The following is a 23227-nucleotide window of genomic DNA, read 5'->3' on the forward strand; positions in this document are numbered from 1 at the left end:
GCTCCGGGCACTCCAGCGCCGTCCCCACGACACCGACCCACATGGTCACACCGCTTGGCCTGAACAAGAAACCCGTCAACATGTTAGAGGAAAGTTTACAGCCCACACAATAAAAGCAAACTCCCAAGTTTCAGTTTTCAACACACGAGCGTGACAAAAGGGGCATCCTGAGACCAGAGGAAACTAATTCCACAAACATCGAACAGTTTCAACATCCCCCCGTACCAGCACTCAGACTAAAGCTTTCTAATAAGTAATTAATCATAAATATAACCCCAGTTTTCAGCTGGAAGTGAAAGGAGCCCCAGGAGCTCATCCCTTCCCAGCCCTGCAGCGCAAGAGGTCCGAAATGAAGGCTTAGGCAGCACACTTTGATTAAGACAGCTTAAAATTCGAGCTTTAATTGAAATGGAAAGAAACATTCCAAGAGGATATGTTTTATAGATTTAACTGAGTTACCAAATTTAGTTTTCATGGGATGTTACTGCAAACATGAACGTTAAATCATAAGCACCGAATAAGAGAGAACTCAGAAAAAGGAAATAACCAAACCGTATCGGAAGGGGTTGGACCAAACGCTTTTGTAGGCAACTATCCAAAGGGGTGACGCGCTGACACGTCAGCTCGGGGACGCGGGGACACCCACGTCATCCACCGGCAAACCCTCCCAGGACCGACCGCAGCACCACTGTCCTGCAACCGTCTTCTCTGCCAGCAACGAGTCCCAGCTCAACACATATCTACAATGATATACATTAGAGGGCATATGTTCAAGAGTATTAAGTCAGCTTAAATTACTTGAGCAAAATTTTAAATATGTGATAGAAATCTAAAAAGGAGCAAAACAAAAATGGAGAGAACACCACTGCAATATTAATGCCAGGTTGTTACTTTCTTTTCTTTTTTTTTTTTTTTTAAACAAATCTGTACAGCAACATAGCAGAGAACGCAGTGACCACAACAGAGCCGAGGCGATCGCAGGAACGCCGCCCCGCGCACAGAGCCGGAACGCTCCCGGCAGCTCCCCTAATGCACTCCAAACCGCTTCTACCTACGCAGGACATTGGGTGTGAAAAAGTTTCTGTAAAGTTCCCTTTGTTTCCAGTGTTTTTCTTGTACAAAATATTACAATATTTTTTTTTTAATATATATTTACAGACTTGCACAGCTAGAAAAATATAAACTACAATTGGGCTTGGCAATCAGTTCTTTTCTTTAAATACATGACATTTCAGAGCAAAAATTGTAGTGGTAACACATCCTGCACTCCAAGCGTGTGCACAGAGCAGCCTCCTCCTAAACCCCAAAGCGCAGCGAGACCCCGGCCACACGTGCAGCGAGCGCAGCCTGTCCGCTCCCGCCTGAGGAAGACAAGATGGATCTTGTTTGTGCAGGTTAGTGGCACAATATAGAAAAATCCATAACCGAACATTAAATTCCTTAATAACATTCATTAATTTCATATGCAGAGCCTGTTAAAAAAGGACAACCGTTGTATCGTTTAGGAAAGGCAGACGCTAAGTTCATGGGGCACTGCACATCCTGAACAAAAACGCGACCACCGTTCACATTTCGGGGCATTTGCCAGGCTCAAGGAAGCCCCGAGGTTTTCAGGCTTTTCCCATTCAACTTCCGAGCAGAGGCCAGGGAGGATTTTTTGCTTTAAAGCTGCAGTATCTGTCATTATGGCTTTGAACACCCACCGCTCACCGCGATGGGGTCGTGTCCCGGGAACGGTAACAGCTGCGCAGAAGGAGGTTCAGGCGACCAGGAACTCGTACGCAGGGTAAACGGGTCCTGGAGAGGTTGCCAAACCAAATTGTAACAGTGCAAAACAACATCTCTTCTCTTTTCTCTGCAGAAAGAGTTGTCAAGGCATCTGGGACATCGCTAGTAGTCAAGCCACTGAGCAAACCCTCTTTCCACCAGAGTTCTGTTTACTGACACCATCTAGAGAGGTGAGAAAGGAGAAAGGTGAAACCACCAGCAAGAAACATCAGCAAGTTCCTCATCAACAATGAAAAGCCTGCGTAATCATAACTAACAGCTTTGAAAAAATAGGTATATCAACATACACACCTCATCTCCCGTCAAGTTCCACAGCTGAATCAGCGGCAGCCCTGTTGCACTGTCGTAATTCGTGACCTGCAAACACAGAAAGACACGGGCAGTGATTCTGGCCGCGTCGCGGCGGGCGCGAGGCGACGTCCCGCGCTGCACAGCGGGTGCCCAGCGCTTCACCACGGGTAGGGGGGGAACGCAGCTCCGCCAGCAGGCAGCCGGGGCACCGCGGGCACGTTTGCCCCAGTCCCTCAGATCCACACCCTTGCAACATTAATGACGTGTTTGAGCTCAACATTAAACCAAACAAGGTGTGAGATGAGCACACACGCCATCAGCTTCCCACTCATCCCACTTAACTCACACGGACAGCTACAGCCCTTACGAGAAGCGCTTCGGAAGAGGGAATCAGCCCTTCCCAGTCCCGATGCTACACAAGCTGGTTCTCAGCACCAGGATTTCCCGATGAGAACGCTGCCCAGCAGCCAGGCTTACAGGCTCTGCCTTTGGTTTTAACACGCACGGCATGCAGAGGGGACAAGGGCAGCATTTAAATGGGCGACAAGGCTTTTGCAGACAGCTCTCGCGTACCTGCGCCACCAGGACTGCGCCTCTGGTCATCTCCCTAACGGCGGCGTCGGCTTCGGATGAAAAGTGATCCTCGTCTTGGGAAAGGAAAGAGCAGGAGAAAACAAATCAGATACTCAGAGGCTTCAAAGGGCAGAAGGAACTACTGAACTCATCTTGTCCGACCTCCTGCACAAGTCAGGCCAGAGAATCCTCACCTACCGCTGCTGCAGGCATTTGCTGAACCCCGGCCATTAATCTGGAGATCACAACGTGTCTCACCTGCTGTGCTGCTGCAGGATGAAGTGCTTCCTAAGGCCACTAGCTAAGTCAATGTGAACACAAGGGGCTGATGAATTAGGAGGCTTTAAAGACAAGAGCATACTTGTGCAGCACCTTGGAACTGCCATTACTATTTTGATCCCTAAACTAAGCTCAGGGCGCCCAGGACGGCACTGACCCTGCGCAGAGCGTGGTGCTGTCAATAGGAACCCAAAAGCACTTGCACCACAGGCTGCACCGACCCGCTCAGACCTCCCGGCATCCCCGGGACTGCTGCCAGCTCCGCTCCCACGCAGCACGGACCCTCTGTGGCCCTGGCAATACAATCCGCACTGTAGACGTAAGTGCTTTCAGTATGGGGGAAAGCTGCTTATTTCCTACCAAATTGCTGCAAAATAAGGTTTCTCCATTGTGCTCTCCACCCTGAGACCATCTCCAGCAGCAAGTGAACTCCTTACAACCCCACAAACACCACAGGAGGTCCATTACCTCAAGGAACAAGCAGAACTTCTGCTAGAAGCAGCTTAGACCTGACCATCCATCCACAGCAGAGCCCACCCCGCGTCCTGCAGCCACCAACCGCCCCCCCCAACACAGCCTGCAGCTCTGACACTATTGGAAAAGAAAAAGCCACTGCTGAGAAATGCTTTCTGCTTTGAGTGACACTTTCCCAGTGCTTGGAGGGCAGTCTTTTGAACACAGAACTATACACATCCATCACTTTAGTATGAAAATGCCAGATATTTATCTAGTAGATTAAAAACTGAGTTTGCGTTTGCAACTACTCTACAACAGGAGGCAGATTAGTTACAGCTACTTCACCTATACCCTGCCAGTCCTGCCAAGTGGCTGTTTAGGCGAGTAATTCATTCTCTCCTCCAGGCAGGAAAAAGCCTGGACATTTATCATCTTTCCCCTGGAGTCTGACAGGTTATGCCATGCCAGCACATTGAGAAGAATCAAATACAACTGTTCCAATCCTTGCTCCAGGCCCAGCAGAGGCTGCACTGCAGTAGCGGAGCAGTTTGGACAGAATGGCACCCGTCGATGCCGCGGCTCCAGAGCTCCGTTACCTGGAAGCGGCACCACGTTGTCAAGTAAAACTTCTGCTCCTTGGAAAGGCAGCGATAAAAAATCAGACCTGAAAGAGAAGAGAATCAATCAGAACAAGAACATGGCTTTAGTTACTCCTGTATTCTTAAAGGTGACATTGATTAATCAACTGCTCTAACAGGAATTTGGTTTAAAATTGATTACATTAAAAAAATATACTATTCTCGCAGCAATTTAAGCAGTGATTAGTACGCCAAGCTGGATTTGGCTCCAAGAAAAGCCACCTCCACGCTGGAGGCTGTACTGCTTTCCTCCCACCTCTGGGGCACTATCAAGTATTTAATGGGCTTGTGTAAGTGAATCCTTACCCAACACGGCTCTCCCAGCCAGGGGGCCGGTGCAGAGAATCTGAATCTGACTCCCAGCTCACCCAGGAGCTACACTTCGGTGCCTCCTGGAGGTGTCCCCCATTGCTCAGCTCCACACAGGAGCAGCAGAAATCGCAGTTTCCTCTCCCCTTCAAAAAAGGCTTAGAAGAGCTTGCTGTGCTCACAAGGAACCTGCACCCACCGCCCCAACAAACCTGCCCCCCATTTCTCGCCTCAGCTGCAGTAAAACCCATAAGCAACTCAAACAACACAGCTGCCTGTGATGAAGATTCAAGCCAGATATGGCCTCAGGCCATGGAAGAGCAGCTAGAGACCTGATTTGTCTGAGTGTGTCGACCTTCACTTTGTCGTATCCTCCATAGTCCACGTATCTGAGCTCTACTTCACCGGTCTCCTCGAAGTAGCTGATCACTTGAGCCCGCAGCCAGGCCCCGTCCAGGCCCGGCGCCGCACAGATGATACCGACTGCAAAACAAGAGCACAGCGGAGAAAAGCTCAGTATAAATGGATTTCAGGCATTAGAGGTGCTGCACAGTTATCTACTGAGAACCAACAGCATTTCTTCTGCTGCTTCCATCTTCTTTCACCAGCACCCACACCCCCAGCAGACCGGGCCCAACTCCGGGGCGTCCGGCTTTCGCATGACCCTGGAAGGTTTGTGAGCGACCAAGCGACTTGCCTTCTACTGGAGTCGGCAGGGTTGGAATTTCAGGCTGAGAATAGCAGGCGTACATCTGCTGGTCCAGGCTACGCAGGACGTGGAACGTGGGGTGTGTGTGCTGCTGCAGGAACATGTGCCCCGCATCAACCTGGTTTGCCACGACCACCTCTACGGTGACTCCGTCTGGGAGGAACAGCTGCCACGCGAGGAAAGAAATTCCCGTTAGCGTTCATTGCAACACGAGCTCCATTTGCAGCAACTCCCTGTGCCAGCAGCGCCTCCTGACACTCACAGCCCTGGCTGGGAAAGCCCCGGCACGCTGCGATTTCACTTCCAAAGGAGCAGAGAGCTACTCGCTGTTACTCCAAGCTGGAAATCGGAGCTGGGGTGGGGCCCATCTTGTGCCCAGACTGTCAGCTCAGAGCAGCTGTAAGACCCATTCACCCCAGAGAGATCAGGGAGCACAGTCAGAACGGTGCAGGTCAAGTCACGCTGCACTATTGCTACAGCACAACTCGCAAGGATTCCCTGCCCACAGGGTTTTAAACGTCGAGGTAATCTTCACAGGGATTGTCCCAGATTTGTCACAGAGGCCTTATTTTCAAAGTAATTTGCCCTGGCTGCTAGAGAGCCCTTGTGTTGGGCAGCTTCTCAGCATTACTGTGCTCAGAATACACCTAAAATGCCTTTAATTTCCTAGCATGAGCTCACTTCTCCAGAATCAAGCTTGTCTTCACATCTACGCAGACAGTTAAGTGCACAGGTACCTCATAGATTCTAGTTGCCCGAGGTAAACAGAGAAATGTTTTCAAGTATCCATCCAGCAAAAGGAGCCTGAAAACTCTTCTGGGAACACCGACACAATAACCTCCTTTAAGTGTAATCAAAGACCACAGGAAGTGGAACATTTTGAGAAGACAAGCTTCAGGATTTAGGGACAATACCAATAATGGTAATGGATCAATGTGGTATTTTGACCTCACAGCAAGCAGCCCTTAAGCAGAGGGAACAGATAATCAACTCAGCTCAAGACTAAAGCACTTATTCCTCTGGCAAACGTTTAGTCTGTAGGCAAATGCCTATGGGTGAGATGTGCAACTGTGAGACAAACCAGTCTGGTGAAACACCGCTACAGCCCCAGGGCGACCAAGAGAGACCTCAGGGCCTCGGGACGGCCGGTCAAGGGGTCGGGAGCACAAGCAGTGCTCTCCATCCTCAACTGGATGCAGGGGATCCAGCGACAGGTGAGGAAAAGGCTGAGGCGCTTAACGCCTTTTTTGCTTCAGCATCTCTTAAAGTGAAGCAGCCACACGGACACAGCGCACTGCGCCGGCAGCACCGCCAGCACCGCCCGCGCGGGACTCACCCAGGCGGTCATCAGGAGGGAATGCAGCGTCAGCGGCGTTGGCGGGGGGATCGCGTAGATGTTGGTGAGACACAGCTCTTTGAACTTCTTGCCAATCAGGCTCAGTACTTTTTCTACTTGTTGTGAGGAGCCTGGAAGACAGAAATCCCGCAAGAAATACAGAAATCCGGTAGCACAGGTACGCTGAGGATGTCCTCACCCCCACCGCATGAAGGAACAGAGCTACCAGAAGCCTCTGTGCTACATCAACGATTTAAGTTTTAATAGATCAGGCACGTAACCTGATATTGGACCAACAGGAGCCACTCAGACTGTCAAAGCCCCAGTTTCAGCAGCTTTAGCCTCCAGTATCAACCCAATTCACTGGCAGACATTTTTCAGCCACAATTAATCTAACACCCTTCAGAGTCAAGACTGCGTTTGCTGACACACAGCCCATGGGTTCTCCTTCAAGCCTGAGCTGACCTGCAAAAGGTGTGGGTTAAACTACAGCAGCAGATGTTCAAATGCACTCTGACCGCTGGAGCAGAGGGTTCCCGTGCCAAGGCACAGGCGCCTTGGTGTACACATCTGCTGTAACGGCCTTGAGCAGAGAAGTTTCGTGAAGCCCTGGACTCACAAAGCCACCAAATCTGTTTAAATTCCTTGCCCGTCTAATTAAGGCCCCCAAGCTACATATTAGACCACGAATAAATAAACTCCACTTACCTTCGATGTGACAGACTTGGGAGTCACGGAAGTAAGGTAGTGTTGAGACATAAATTTTGGCACCAGACGCTTGCCTCAAGAAGGTCATGTATCTGCCTTGTTTGCCAATCAAGCGGCCAACTAATTCCTTTAGGAAAGGGACAAGAAACAACAGTCAGGAAAAGTAGATCAAACACCCACATCCCCAGCTCCTGTAGCACAAGGCCAGGCAGGATAAATATAAGGCAATGCTGGATCAGCGGGTTCAGCTGGTCTGAACCCAAAAGCAAGCTCACTATAAAGACAGAGACACAGCAGCATCACAGAACAGCTCTGATGAAACATAACCCTCCTAGGTAGGGGAAAGAAAAATAATCACCTACTCTTATCAACTGCGTACCCTCAAAGCCTTCTGAAGGCTTTCAAAGCATCAGACTAACAGATTGGGCTGGAAGATGGGGAACAATGAGTCCAACAAGCACCGCTGCCCCGGGTGTAGCCCTGACACGCCTGTCGTTCACAGCTGTGTACCGGCTCATCACTCCGTGCGTCCTAACAGGAGCGAAACGCTCCAATCCCCCTTCATTCGCTGTTCGCCTCCCTGGGACGGCACTGAGCCAGCCCCGGGCCGGAGGAACCGGAGGGCAGCAGGAGGGGCGAGCAGCCAGCGGCCGGTTACCTTCGGGACCTCTATTTCCCAGATAATGTAGTCAGACTTGCTGGATTCTCCTCTGAGCTTAGAGTTTTGGTGAGTCACCGTCTTCCTCATGGCACAGCCACTGTCCACAAACTCCATGTCATTCACATCTGAACCTACAAGACATACACACGTGTCAGCATTCAGACAAGCCAGCTACCAGACACAAGGCCATGAAAACACATCATTTCATAGCGAGGTTATATTGAGCTCTTCCTACGCATTCAGTCGGGATATTCCTGTACCGGGTTCTCCAGTACCTCAGAAAGGGCAAAGCCCCGTCACACGCAGCCTACCACAGGTTCCCTTTTACTCCTGAAGAAGAACCCACATGTCTCTGGGAACGCAACAGAAGGGGCCCCAGTTCCGCTGGAGCCGTCCAAGCGCAGGGACATCTCACACGCAGCAGGGACAGGACACTGCAGGTCCAGGCTCCCGGCTGAGCGAGAGCGATGCCAACATCAGCACCGCGGGCCGGGGCAGGGCACCGACTGATTGCCTCCTGACCAACCTGCCAGACACCTGAGGAAACAAGGTGCCAGAGCTGAGCCATGTTTTGCTCCCAAAGCTGATACCAGGAACATTTCTACTCAAGAAGGGGACAAACAAACAGCTTCCTCCTGGTCAGACCCCAGGTACAGTCAATTTAACACAAGGTTCATCCTTCCTCCAAATTCACAAGCAGAAGCATGAAGATCCTCGCTTGCAAGTATTCAGACCACCCAGTGCAAGACCAATGAGAAAAAACACACCTGCTGCTGCTTTGCAGTGCCACGTCCTCACCAGTAAGACAGGCCGGGTGCCTGGGAAGGGTGCCTGCCCCCTCCATGCCCCGTCTCAAAGAGCGCTCAGCCCTTGTCGTCCCCCGGCTCCACAACATACTCCTGTACCTTCTCATCACACCAGCATTCACAACAAGGCAAAAACGTTTTCTTCCTACCGTTACTCTCACAAGTGAAAATGTTTTGTGGGTTTAATCCTTATTGTCGGCAAACTCAATCCCCATGTCTTGAAACAAACAGTGTTCCAACTACTTGGTAGCAATTACAAAAGACATTGTGTCAGTGAGGGCTGTTGGCACCACAGGGTCCCATGAAGGGTTTGAACGCCCATCCCGAGGCCAGCGGGTCAAGGTTTGCTCAGACAGCTCCGTGCTCTGCCGGGCACACGCCATCCAGGATCCAGAAGGCAAAGGCCACACAGAGACAGCTGGTGGACTCCATGAACACCGCTCCCTGTTGGGATTCCTTGGCATGCCCCTATCCTTCCATGCAAAAAGGCTTCAGGGCAATTGGTGTTGCAACCAACTGATTTTATCATAATCCATCAGAGCTCTTCCCTGGTTCACCCGGCAGCACCTCAGAAACCTGCCTTGCGGCTTCTTTCCGCAGCAGCCCGTCAACACAGAGCGGAACCCAGGCCTTACTCACGGGGCCTGAACTGAAGCAGAAGCCATTGGTGCTGGGTTTTAGCAGGTCTCAACCAGCCCGGCCTACACCAGCCACAGCCACTGCACTGGGCTGCTCAAGCACAAGCTGAGCTTTAGACAATCAGCTTTGTGCTGTAAGGAGATCAGCCTGGTCACCCCTCTGCAGGACACCCTGAAGATCACCCAGCTACCGCTGCGTCCTATGGGGGTGCAAATTCTGAGAGCAAACGTGCCCACCTGCACAGGAGGGCTAAATATCCATCTACTGGGGAAGTCAAACATGAAGAGGATTTGTGTGAACACGTTCTGAAGCAGAAGGGTTACAGCACAAAAAACCATTTGTTCACCATGTGTTTGTAGGAGGATTCTTAAATCCCTTACCTCCCGAGTGGTCTCCATCCATCCCTGCTGCTCTGCTGCACTCGTGGCCCAGGTCTGGCCCATCCTCGCTCAGTATCCCATTGCTGTATGGCACTGTGTTGTCCTCAGGTAGCTTCAGAGGAGGATTTTCACTTGGTACTGAGCTCTGCTCAGCAGATGCGCTCAGTGAGTCCGAATGCTGGCCTGATGCAGCAAACAGCATTGTGTTCTGCAACGGGTCCTCCACACCCATCCCACTGTCAGATGTGTGTGTGCTGTACCCAGAGTCCTCCATAACCAAAGGCGACTTTCCCAGTGACCCTCCATGGTTCTCCACAGGAGTCCTGTCGACTGCTTGGGACTCGCTGCACATGCTGTTCTTCACCTGACAGTCTGTTGTGTCTCCCTGAACAGGTCCAGACAAACAGCCGTGTGTTAAACAGCCGGAATCTGTCACACTCTGATCCTGTTCCTCCCTCTGTGTGGATGTCAGTACCGCAGCAACGCTCTCATCTGCTCCCATGGCTTTCTCCGCAAGCACCTGACCAGAGGACACAGCACTTCTCTTCTCCAGAGCTCCCTCGGCTCGGCTGGCGGCAGCTTGGCAGGTCCGAGCGGACACATCACCTGCAGCGCCAGGCACCACATCCCCGCTGCACACGCTGCTCTTCATCCAGCGGCCTCCTGTGCATCCCTGAACACGGTCAGATAAACAGCAGTTGGAATCTGTGACACTCCCAGCCCGTTCCTCCATCTGCAGAGATGTCAGTACCGCAGCATCGCTCCTTGCGGCCACGTCCACAGCCATTCCCGCAGCTGCCTCGGCAAGGACCCGACCAGAGGAGACAGCACTTGCTGTCTCCAGAGCCCCCTGGACTTGGCTGGCAGCGGCTTGGCAGGTCCGGGCAGACACATCCCCTGCAGCACCAGGCAGCACAGCCTCGCTGCACGCGCTGCTCTTCATCTGATGGTCTTTTGTGTCTCCCTGAACAGGGCTGGACAAACAGCCGTGTGTTAAACAGCTGGAGTCTGTCACACTCTGATCCTGTTCCTCCCTCTGGGTGGATGTCAGTACCACAGCAACGTTCTCATCTGCTCCCATAGCTTTCTCTGCAGGCATCTGACCAGAGGACACAGCACTTGCCATCCCCAAAGGTCTCTCAACTCGGCTGGCAGCGGCTTGGCAGATCCGAGCGGACACATCACCTGCAGCACCAGACAGCACTTCCTCAGTTGCTGCCAAAATGACCTTGGAAATGATTTGTATTGCTACTTGCTCAATTTTCTCAACTTCTTCCTTGTCCAAACTCACTCTTCCAATCTTCTCTCTTTCCAACCCGTCTCCTTTTGGCTGTGTGCCCTCCTCCTGACACACGGGTACAGTCCTGGCAACTGCCTCAGATAGCTCTTCTTCCCTGGACTGCTCCAGGCAGGCAGGCTCCAAGCGAGCCGGTAACACGCTCACTGCAGAATCCTTGTGACTTGATACAACTTCATTACTCAGAAAGGCTTGTGGGGTATTGGCTTCCTTCTCCGATACCAAGCAAAGGGCTGTCACAGAGCCAGTATCCGACAGCACCACTTCCGGCATCTGCCTTTCCTTAGGAGGCTTAAATGAAGAATCATCTGACTGCTCTGCTTTGCTGATCTCCTCCGTGATTCCCAAAGACTTTTGCGTCAGTGCCACTGATGCCGACGGCCACTGATCTTGGTTTGCACTGGAGCCTAAGCGCGGCCTAAGGCTTGCGGCAGCGCTGCCGCGACATGCAGAGATCACAGGGACAGAAACACAAGCAGGGACACCGCTTTCATCTTGAGATCCTATCGTTTCTAGTTTTTCACTGTCGTCTTCAAGGGCGCTGGGCTGAAGCGTCATTACAGACGGGTCCGGAAGGTCCCGTGGGAGATCTAGCCTCTCGTGAGCCTGACACAGAAGAGAGGGCGTCATCGACCCCGCTGGCAGCAGGGAGGTTGGGGTTTGGATCTCTGGGCATTCCTCTTCCGAGGAGAGAGGCCGTCTTCGAGGAACACACGCTTCTGGTTTGGGCGATGAATCTTTCGCTGGCACTTCTTCCTGCTGCTCTTCTCCAATCACTATTGCTTGTTTGTTGTGATAGCTCGCATGCTTTTTTCGTCGGGAATAGATCCACCAGTAGCCAAGAAGCGCCAGCAGTCCAGGTATGGCATATGGGATGACACTGCGGAACCGTAAAGCCATCTTACAGAGCCTCAGCAACCGTATCTAGAAAGAGAAACAGAAGCCATGTTAAAATAGCCACAGGCAAGGTAACAGGAAGGCTAAAGTTTCATGAATGCCTTGAGGTGTTTCTATTAGCGTGAACAGGCTTGTTTTCCAGCCACTCTGTAAATTCACATCTCTGCTCTACCAGCAGACCACAGAACAAGATCTTTACCTGACACCGGGGATACCTGGGCACTCCTCACCACTACACTCATCAACTACACCTTGCCTCACCTTTACACTTCAAACAATTTCACCTTCTTTCTCCCGCCTCCCGTTGGCAGGTGGGCACCGCGCGCAGGACAGCGCCAGCACCGCTCCGGATGGGCTGGGCTCACGCAGCCGCACCGCGCGCAGGACAGCACCCGCACCGCTCCGGATGGGCTGGGCTCACGCAGCCGCACCGCGAGCAGGACAGCACCCGCACCGCCCCGGATGGGCTGGGCTCACGCAGCCGCACCGCGCGCAGGACAGCACCCGCACCGCTCCGGATGGGCTGGGCTCACGCAGCCGCACCGTGAGCAGGACAGCACCAGCACCGCTCCGGATGGGCTGGGCTCACGCAGCCGCACCGCGAGCAGGCCAACGCAGACCCGGCACACCGCGGGGCCCCTGCTCCCCGCTTCGCAGGCGGCATCGCATTCCCAAGAGGTCCACGGGCTGCCAGCACACCCCTCTCTAGCACAGATACAGCTGGCTGAAGGTTTGCAAACGTTCCCATCCCCGGGCACACGACTGCGTGGTGCAGCAGAAGCCAAACAGCACCACACCGCTACTCCGCTTGTATGGACACAGCGCAAGAATTCCTAAACAAAGAGCCACTACAGCCTGACGAAGCAAGTGTTTCCTCATAACCAGAAACCCCTCTAAAAGATTTTGCAACGGTGAAGATGGGAAATAGGCTATAACACTTTTATAACAGCATATTTGTCTAGAAGAACAGCCTGGTTAGAGACAGTACTACTTAGGAACACAGCTCCAAGGTTTGTCCTACACCTCAATCAACTCCATTGACAGCTGCTGTTCCTCTGTCCAGAGCTGAACTGTCTCTTACTCTGGAAAGCATGTTACCTGTCCCTGCCCGCACACCACCGGGCTCCCGCAGCCCCGGGCCTCACGGGTGACTCCGCCGGGCCGAGCTGCCTCGGCGACACCGCCGGGCCGAGCCGAGCCGCCTCAGTGACTCCAGCCGCCTCGGCCTTGGTGACTCCGCCGGGCCGAGCCGCCTCGGTGACACCGCCGGGCCGAGCCGCCTCGGCCTCCAGGCCAGTCCACAGCTGGAGCACAACCTGCACAGACCCAAAGCAGCTGATGTTTCCACTGAGCAGGAACGAAAGCAAACCACCGCGTGTCTGACACGGCTTGCACACCACAGACCTTTCTCCAAACAGGCCTTAATGCTTTTGCCAACGAGCAACGAAAATAAAGATTGTTTTCATGAGATAGCAAAGTCCTAAAAATGGGAACCACCCTCTGGAAAAGAGCATTATCTAGTTCCTCTTGAGAGGCATAATATTTCTTAGACAAGAGAAGACAATCGAGTCAGTCTGTCAACTGTGCTTAGTCTGTATCAACCGGAAAACCCTTTTGTTATCAGAACCACGGCTTCCAAACACAACTCTCCTTCGGGGCCTTGATTTTCATGAGCCGATTACATTCTAACTGGGGGACATAACACGCCTCCCCCAGGCTCACACCGAGCATCCAAGCCTCTGATAACTTATCATTCACTCTGGGTTTCCCACCTCCAACCAGCTGCACACCAGCCTCGCTTCCCGTTTACAGAGCCCTAATGACTGAGGCAAGTAAATAAATGAATGGCAAAACCAGGGAGCAGGCAATTCATTGCTCAACCTCAAATCAAAGGTCAGCTGCAGACAGGATTTGAGAAATCCAGTAACATCTCCAGCATATCACAAATGAAGTATTTAAGTTGTTCTGCATGGGAAACTTGAGTCTGTGTCCACCGGACATTCACGTCTGATATCTTGAACTCCGAGTTACTTCCAGCTGGCTTTACAGAGCCAAGTAGCCGAGCTCACTGCAGAGCACGAGCTTCGGTTAACGGCAACAGCTGAGATTTGGAATTAAAAACAAACTACGCAATAATCTGGATGTTTGGTGTTTGGAACTTTGTAAACGGAAAGGGTGAAGTCTGTACCCTCCTGAGACAAAAGGTTCATATTTATGTTCCACAGCACAATGGCACATTGTGAGCCGCTGCAAGCGCTCATCTGCCGGCCGCTGAAGTTGTGCTAATTAATGCTGAACCGCCCTACAAGCTGCCTCACAGGCGCACCACAAACTCAAATTAAAGTGGCTCACATACGTCCATTCCCAGCAAGCTCTCCTGAGTCAACAGACAGCCCTATTATTATCCAATTTCCTATCAAGTTGCACCAACCGTACAAACAATAGCCCCACACGGCTCCGCAGCGCAGGCAGACGGGAGCACGGTGCCCCTCAGAGGGACAGGCCTTCCCAGAGCCCGGCACACAAAGCCATTCTAAGAGTAATTTTAAAGATTAATATCATTTAAGATAAAGATCTCCACCCTTCTGTGATATTTAGACCAGCGGGGACTGGTGGATTAGCCGACTGCTCCTTGTGAAGTTTACTTAACGTCATGGTTTTAATTTGACTGGTTTTGGCAAGAGCTGCGTGTTTGTGTTCAACGGGAATTCCACATCCTTCCCCCAGCAGAGAGGGACGGAGGCAGCGGCTCCGCACGGGGTGCCGGCAGACGGCCTAGAGCCGGGGCTGGGGACACCCAACACCAAACGCCTCCTCACACAAACACGGGGGGAGACTTCAGGGCCCGATTTTGATACGCTGCTCACAACGTCGCTTTTTATGCGATGGTTAGAAGACAGCCCATTTCCACCCTGCTCAGCCGAACGGCTGGGAGGCACAGCAGACATTTCTCTCTTTTCCTCCACAGGATCACTCCCAAAGCCCACACGCATTTTCCAACACATTTAAGAGCGACAAAACCCTCTCTCCATTGCCAATTGGACAGCCAGTTCGGGACCGCGGGGGCCACGGGATCATTTAAACGCACGGGGATAGAAAGCCTGGGATTCTCCTGCCAGCAGCAGGACAGAAAATGGCACCTTGTCAAATCACACGGCGCTAAACGCGGCGGAGCGGAGGGAGCCAGCGCGACCGCCGGCGGAGGAGCCAGCGGGGGCTCCAGCAGCTCGGGGGCTTCGGACCCGTTTGCAAAAGCCAGAACCGGCGTGAAGCCCCGGACACCCCGGTGCCGTTTCTCGGCACACGGGGCCCCGCGCGGCGCACCAGAGCCCAGCCCACACCGTACATGTCACCGGCCACTTCCACCGCGCTGGCACGGCAGGAATCCCGTCTAAATGTCACAGCTCACAGCAAGGCACAGCCCGAGAGCCGCGGCGAGGACGCCAGGCTCTTCCAACTCACTAAATAACCCCCACAGCAGGGCAGGATGGGATCGAGATGCCAAGGGGAGAGCAGGGGCCGGTCAGCTCTCCAAAGCCACGTCCTGACTTGATTTATGGAAAACTCCTGGTAAAGATCGGGGAGATGAGGACAAGAATGAATGCACACACACACACACTTGCCTACCTTAAAAAAACACCCCAAACAAACAAAAAACAAGGACAGTCAAATTATTGCACTTGTTTGCATTAGGGTCCCAGAGCAGTTTTAAACCACGTTGTTTCTGCAGCCAGGACAAACAACCCTTCAGCGTACTCGTCCTTATAAGGTTAGAAATGTTTGCAGCACGAGGTTCCAAGAGAAGGCAGATAATTCATTCTCGGGGTTGGAGAGGAGAGTTCAGCAAACACTCGCTCTGGGTTTCCAGGGCAGGTCTGCTCGGGACAAGCTGCTTCAAGCCTCTACAAGCAGAGAGACAGGGACAACGGCCGAGGGACCGAGCCCGTGCGCAGCGGGGACGAGCGCGGCCGCAGCCCGGCCCCACTGCCAGAGCCCAGAGCAGCGCAGAGCGGGGCTGCAATTAAAGGCTGCACTACGGGATCACAGAGCAAACGCGCTGGAAGCTCAACTGCAAATGCAGCTTCAACAGCGAGGCCAGACGCCTCCCTGCGAACCCTATAGTTAGCGATACAGCACTCGGGAAATAAATACTATCTGGGTGAAAGAGAACAGGACAAGGCTGGCACGGGTAAAGCTAAACAGGACCACGTGGGCTCTTAACATTTTCCATGCTAAAAATAACCAGTAGCACATGCTCTGCCTTATAGGAGGCATAAGAACAGGAGTTGACGAAAACCTAAAGAACTGGAGGCTCTGCCATTAAGATTAAAATAAGAGAACTCTTTGCACAGAAACAGTCACAGAAAGGCTGACTTGACCCACCCTTGGCACCAGGCGTATTTTCACAGAAAGCTGAACTGCACGTGGCACTGCATTATCATAAAAACATAAAGGAGGCAGACAGTCCCCAACGAGGGACCACCTGCTTCTCCCCAGCCCAGTTCAAAGGCCTCTCTGGAACGTGGTTCCAACTGAAGCCCAAAGGGATTATTTCCCCGGCACGGGTCAGTGACACCGCTGCGCAGGGAGCGCCGAGGGCACCGCGGTGGCACCGCTGCCAGCCCCGCGCCACATGCTCCCGAGCGCCGGGGTCACCGCGGCGGCACCGCTGCCAGCCCCGCGCCACACGCTCCCGAGCGCCGGGGTCACCGCGGCGGCACCGCTGCCAGCCCCGCGCCACACGCTCCCGAGCGCCGGGGTCACCGCGGTGGCACCGCTGCCAGCCCCGTGCCACACGCTCCCGAGCGCCGGGGTCACCGCGGCGGCACCGCTGCCAGCCCCACGCCACACGCTCCCGAGCGCCGGGGTCACCGCGGCGGCACCGCTGCCAGCCCCACGCCACACGCTCCCGAGCGCCGGGGTCACCGCGGTGGCACCGCTGCCAGCCCCGCGCCACACGCTCCCGAGCGCCGGGGTCACCGCGGCGGCACCGCTGCCAGCCCCGCGCCACACGCTCCCGAGCGCCGGGGTGCCAACCCCGGGCTGGCAGCCTGTCCCAGCTCTTCTGCCCGGCCAGGCCCGTGTGAAACCATCACAACGAGCATCGCCCAGAGGAGAGAGCTCAGAAACGTGACTCGGGAGCCACCAACGTCCAGAGGCAGGCGGGAGCCAGGCAAGAGCCACACAAACTGGGTGCACTTTAAAAAGAAGCAAACAGGTAAGTTTCTCTGTACTTAAATAAAGGTAAACGCTCTGCAGCAATTTTGCATCTGCACTGGTGCTGAAAGACAAGAGCCACCCCTCAGCAACGCCACCTTTGCACAGCCCAGTCAACAGGGGCTACAGAGCTCAAGTCTCCTCTGGGAATGAAAACTACTGACACCACTCCACAAACTAAAAATATTTAAGAACCAACAGTCCCATTTGCAGAGGGATAAATTATGATGCAAGTAAAAGGCTGAGAAGCTGGTTGTAGAGCTAAACTAGGGCTCTGGAACAAGAAACACCACCAATGCCAGGCTGTCTTTTATCTCTATGACAAAAACGGCTTGCGGTGCAAGCAGCTTCAGCGATGTCCCTACAACAGCCCACTCCCCCGCTGCAGCCGAAGTGGCTACACTGGTGGCCCAGGCTTTATCAATATTGCACTTTGCAGTGGCTGTTTCTGGGTATTTTCTCCCACTCAGGAGCCAGACAGTGGCCCAGCACCGCTCCCCAGCTCCACAGCATCACTCCCCGGCCAAAGCACGACCCTGAACAGGTTCTGTTTACACACTCAAAAGCAGAGGTTTACAGCAGCAGTACCAGCCCAGCCAAGGTGTAGGTGTTTCTCGTTTAAAAACAAACAAACAAACCCAAACCAACCAGATGCTTTGGAAATCACCAAGCGCTCACATCACCGACCACCCGCACCGCCTCCTGGACCAGCCAAGGTGCTCCGCTGACCCCTCCTGCCATGCAACGAGCCACAGGTTACCCTCTTTAATTAACATTAACCCTATCAGATTATCAAGCTCCTTACTGCACTTTATATCCTATTACCTTACTGCTCCAATCACTTCATTATTTATAGTTTCCCCGGCCAGGCTGGTGTCTCCCTGGGAATCCTGAGTTACAGAGGCAGGTCAGAGCCCTTTTTCACCGCTTTTCCACAAAGCTGTGTCAGATACAGGGCAAACTTCAGAAATCGCTCCTGCACGACTTCGCCTACACCACCTTTATCTTGGCCATTCCTCAAAATCTGATGTGGTGGAGGCTGTTTGTTTGTTTGTGTTGGTGGTTTTGTTTGTTTGCCAGTTTCAGAGTTGGCTCCAGAAGCAGAGCCAGACCAAACGCTCTGCCTCTCCGCGCTAGCCAAGGGTTTACACGGGCCAGGGGCCACACGGCCTTTGTTATCACCTGGCTTTAAACGCAGAGAAAGGTCCGTGACGCGGACTGACCCGCACGGGCAGCCCTGAGGGGAGCACGGCACAGCCGCAGGCTGAACAGCTGCTTTCCTCCCTGTCACACCCACCAGCCCGGGTTCAACTCTTACAAACACTTTTCATAGAAGACCGAATAGAATCAGTCCTCCACAGTACAGGCAAAGCGATACACGGCATTTCGCATGTGCTTCTGCACCGCTGAGGCTAATGCCGCCCCTGCTGCGGGCAGCAGCACAGTGTCCACTACAGGTGCGGCTTCTAAATTAAAATCCAGAAGCAACCAGCTAAGTCAAATGCTTGGTGTCTTTATCAGTTTACACAAAACAGGCATGCACAACACCCAGGAGCAGAGACTAAACTAACCAAAGCTTCCAATATTCTCTGCACACAGGACAAAAAACAGACTCGAACTTTCAAGGAGACAGAATGGTGGGGTTTACATCACAACACACTGATAGGCTGTAGGACGGCGAGAGGCAGCCCGAGACCAAACAGGAGAGCAGCACGGGCTCCGGGAGGTTTGCTGCGCACAGACCCAGACCTGATAACCAGCTTCTCAAAACAAACGCTGGACCAGGCTTCAACAGCGAGGCAACAAGTGCTGCGGTTCAGCTGGAAGCCTTGCGCCCCAGGCTCGGCTTGCTGAGAATAAGCCAGAGAACTACACAGAGAGGAAGAATATCAAACACTTGTGAAAAAAGGCACTTTGTATTCATCTACAGCAGGAAGGAACAGCAAAGGTTTCACTAAGAGCCACTCAGACTGACCGAGCAGGAAGATAACCAGGTGCGTTAGCAAGCTTGCTATGAGAAGTCACACAACGAGCCTGAGCCCTAATCAGAGGCCACGCTCCGCTTTGATCTGCGTTTCGGCAGCGCCGACCAGCCCTCGGCCAGCGCTGCCGGGCTGCTCGCACGGAGCCTTGCGCTCCTCTCCAGCTTCAGCCGTCCTCCCCCAACAAATAAAGCCAAGACACAGGCTACGTGACCTTCCTACGGTCACAGCAAGTTGTAGGAAACACAAGGAACAGAAAACAGGCACTTCAACCCAAGAGACGAGAGCCCCTTCTCCCTGCGAGGCAAACAGCACATCCCACTCCATCCAGCTGGAAATGTCCAAGGGCAGGGATGTGCAATGTCTCTCCCGTGTGCCTGAGCACCCAGGAATCCTCCCTAACCCTGCATATCAACGAGAAACAGAAAACAAGCCCAAGCTCATAACAAAAGAGGCTCCTCTTTAAGGACGGGGAAACTACAGTCACAGCCCTAAGATTTTTGGGGCTACATGCTGCAACCCTTGTTCCAGAGACTTGGAGTTTTCAGCTCACGGTTTCTCCCCATGTGAGCTAATGCCCCGACACGAGCAGCACATGCAGATCATGAGCTTGTGCCAGGAACTGCTGCTATTTATACACGGGGAGTCCAAACCAGCTACGGCACATGGCAGTTTTCTCATCCTCATTGCCAGGTGGCAGCAGAGGTCAAAGGCAATCAGGACTTCTTCAGGCCTACAAGCAGTGATTTGTTTGCTGAAGAATGATTTAAAATCATCTTTTATGAAACATTAAACTCTGCTAGTAGTGATGTACAGAGCCAGAAATCCAGACTCAGCTTCCAGCCAGGGTACAAAATGCAGGAGCAGCAAAGTTAAACAGAATCCATGTAGGGGACAATAAAACCCCAGTAAAACAGCTGAAGACAGATCATCTGCAAAAGCAGCGGGTGACACACACACAGGCCACCTGCAGCAATTCCCACGAGAGGCAAACGCAACAGCCTGAATTTCCAGGAAACATTAAGCACCTGCAGAATAAAAGGGCTTCTTCCAAGTGTCTGGAAGTGACTGCCCGAAGTTAATCATCGCTTCACGAAATGCAACCAGCCATTTGCATTAAGAGTTCCACAGGAGCACTGCAGTTAAAAATCAGAATTTTAAAAAGGCTAGTCATTAGATCTGAAACACCAAGCAACTGAAAGTAATTAATGTTTTAATTAATGTTCTTTAATTACTTCTAGATGTTGCTAAGGGCCCCTAGGATACCAGCCCTGATCTTATTACAGACTCCCTGGACACTAGGAATACCTTAAATGGGGTTTTTTACATCAGTTAAGTGCACACGAAAGATGAGAGCCATAGCCAAGTGGAGTCTGCTGCTGTTAAAGCATCATGCTCTTCAGATAATTCCACTACAGCAGAAGTATCCTTGCTCTCAAACACCCCAAAGTCAAGCTGCAAGGTGTTCAAAATGAACACAAGTCTCAGCCTAGCAAAGCTGGCTCTGAACGGCTCCGGCTGCAGCCCTCACACTCTGCCACACCGAACTCGCAAGGGGACCTGCGGGAAGCGGGACCCCACGTAGCGCGGTGGGTCTGAACCGCAGGTACCTCCATCCCACGCCCTGCCTGCCAAGGGGAATTCCCGGTGCCCAATTTCGGGCACTCTGGAGCGTCTGGGTTACAGCCACGGCTTTCCAGGCAGCTGATGATCCCCAGGATTAGTATCTCAAAGCACCTCCAGATATCTCCAAGAAGGAATCTGGTTTCTAGAATGGGTGTGTAAACCCGTGTGACCGGGAGACCTCACCTAAGCAAGCAGCAGCTACCAGAACACACAACAACCGGGCCCCTGCAGCACCATCCATGCAGACCCTCCACCCAACAATACCACCCACCGCACGTCTGAGAGCAAACAGCCTGTACCCCCTTGTACGGGGTATTGCTACAACCACTGAGATTCACCTAAACCCCTACTAAAAGGTTGTCATTTCCTTCAGTGCACTGGGCGGCACAAACAAACAAGTGAATCAATCAAAAACTCAACCTTGCCACCAAGATACGTGCAGTAAAGCTGTACTACCCCTTCCAGACTCCCAGGTACACGAGATAACACGATGACAGGTACGGGAGCTCGGGGGATGCCTGCACAGCATCTCACCCTTTGCACAGGAAGCTCATTAAAGAACGAGGAGGTTAAGTGGCTCGAAGCGGGTCAGAGTGTGACCCCGCGGAGGAGCGAGCTCAGCCCGGCTGCTCCCGCGGCTCCGGGGCCGCTCCGGTCCCCGCGCCCCCAGCCGCGGCCGATCCTGGCGCCACGCGTCCTGCCCGGGCTGCACCGCGCACGGCGCGGCTGGAGCTCGGCAGAGCGTTCACAGGCACAAAGCAAACAGGAGAAAAGTAAAGTTACCATCTCCTGCTACTACTTTCCACAGCAACAGCCGTTTCCTTTCACCTGAGACAAAGTCCACAGAGGCTCAGATAACACTCGCAGGTGCCAGCACAGCCACAAGGCAGCACGTGGCCCTGCAAACACAGAAAGTCACAACTACTGCCATTCTGCAGCTCCTTACTTCTCCTTAGCAGACAGACTATGGTCAAATGCAGCTCTCGTTGCCATTTCCTACTATGACAGATAATTCTCATGAAAAGTATGCCTTTCCTGAGATGCCTATGCATTCTGTGTTCCCTGCTTCACCGTATAACTTACCAGGCGGCAATAAAGAGCTTAGCCAGACACAGATCAAATTGCCCAGTTCTAGAATAGAAGTAACTTAGATGTCACTTGTTTCAAGGAAGGGAAAGAAGAAAAAAGAAAAGAGGGGGGGAAAAAAAGCCAGACAACAAGGATTCTTCCAGTCCTCAGCAGCAATAATGCAATTCCTCTGCTCCTGTCTATACTCCACACTGGCTTGCAAACAAATAGAAGTCACTGCCATATATGAAAAGTTTACTAATAACAGTTTTTATCAACTATTAGCATAAAATAAGCAAGCTTGCCATACCAGACATACAAGAGACAGCACAAGACACCCTTAATCTTTACCAGCAAGCCTGCAACACTTAGGCCGTCCCTGCCCTTCATCGCCAAGCAGCTCCAGCGCGGTTCCAGCGGGAATGACTCACGGGTACAGCGACTCGCGCGATCCCCGGGGCCCGCGCGGCGGCCCCGCGCCCGAGCGCGCCCCCCCGGCCCCGCGCCCGAGCGCGCCCCCCCGGCCCCGCGCCCGAGCGCGCCCCCCCGGCCCCGCGCCCGAGCGCGCCCCCCCGGCCCCGCGCCCGAGCGCGCCCCCCCCGGCCCCGCGCCCGAGCGCGCCCCCCCCGGCCCCGCGCCCGAGCGCGCCCCCCCCGGCCCCGCGCCCGAGCGCGCCCCCCCGGCCCCGCCGCTGCCGAGCGGGCACCGCGCAGCGAACGCACCGAACACGGAAAGACAGAGCTGCCGCTTGTTTCTCCGAGCGAACCTCCAGGCCCCCGGCCCCGCTCCGCTCCCCGGCCCGGCCCCCGCGCTCGGGGCCGCCGGCACAGCCCGGGCAGAGCCGCCGGAGCCCCGCGCCCCCAGCGCGGCCCCGCCGGGGTGACCTCCGGGCCGGGCCGGGCCCGAGCGCGGCGCCGCTGACCTTGTGCGCGGCCGGGCCGTGCGGGGCCGCTCCCGCTGCGGCCTAACGAGCGGCAGCGAGCCCGGAGGACGGTGCGCCCGGCACGGCACCCCCCCCCCGCTCCCGGGAGCGGCAGCCCCGCGGGTCGCTGGCCGGCTGACAACCCGGGACAGCGGACCCAGCGCTCCCCGAAGGCCCGGCCGACCCCCCGCGCGGTACCTGCGGAACTCCCGGCCGGTCCGGAGCGCAGCCCGGCCCCGCTGCCCCCGCTGCCCCCGGTGCCGTCGCCCCCGCGCCGAGCCCACGTGCAGCCCGGCCGGGCCGCCCGGCTGGGACATGCAGCCGCGCGCCGCCACGCCCCCCGCCACGCCCCTCTCGCGAGAGCGCCGCGAGGCCGCGCCCCGCAGGCGCTGCGCACGCGCACTGCCGCGGGAGCGGGGCGCGCTCGGCGCGGGTTCCCGCGCGCGGTGCCGGGTCTCCCGCGCTCTCTCGCTCGGCGCTCGCGGGGGTTCGGCGCGGACGGGTCCCCGCTCTGCGGGACGCGAGAGGAGCGGGGCCCCCCGGCGCAGTCACCGCGCTCTGTGCGCCCGCAGCCCGGGCGGACGGCCCAGCGCCCGGCCCGGCCGCAGCCGCTGCCCGCAGCCCGGGAGCTGCGGCGACAGTTTC

General features: G+C 54.4%; 1 protein-coding gene across 2 annotated transcripts; it reads right to left on the minus strand.

Moving 5' to 3' along the window:
• Nucleotides 1–319: 319 nt before the first annotated feature.
• Nucleotides 320–22900, minus strand: AKAP1 (A-kinase anchoring protein 1). 2 transcript variants are annotated; one of them, XM_082068867.1, is made up of 11 exons: nt 22781–22900; nt 9574–11794; nt 7746–7879; nt 7088–7214; nt 6380–6510; nt 5032–5209; nt 4667–4817; nt 3984–4051; nt 2653–2726; nt 2080–2145; nt 320–1950 (listed from the first exon to the last, which is right to left on the minus strand). In XM_082068867.1, exons 2-11 carry the CDS (start codon nt 11768–11770, stop codon nt 1891–1893), a joined length of 3186 nt encoding a protein of 1061 aa, XP_081924993.1. In that variant the 5' UTR covers nt 11771–11794; nt 22781–22900; the 3' UTR covers nt 320–1890. The 2 variants fall into 2 exon arrangements, with proteins under 2 accessions (XP_081924993.1, XP_081924992.1); XM_082068866.1 differs by lacking the exon at nt 22781–22900 and adding an exon at nt 22012–22112.
• Between the last annotated feature and the right edge of the window lie 327 nt (nt 22901–23227).

This window comes from Streptopelia decaocto, assembly GCF_964273445.1.
Source record: "Streptopelia decaocto genome assembly, chromosome: 18".
In the NCBI taxonomy this organism is placed as follows: domain Eukaryota; kingdom Metazoa; phylum Chordata; class Aves; order Columbiformes; family Columbidae; genus Streptopelia; species Streptopelia decaocto.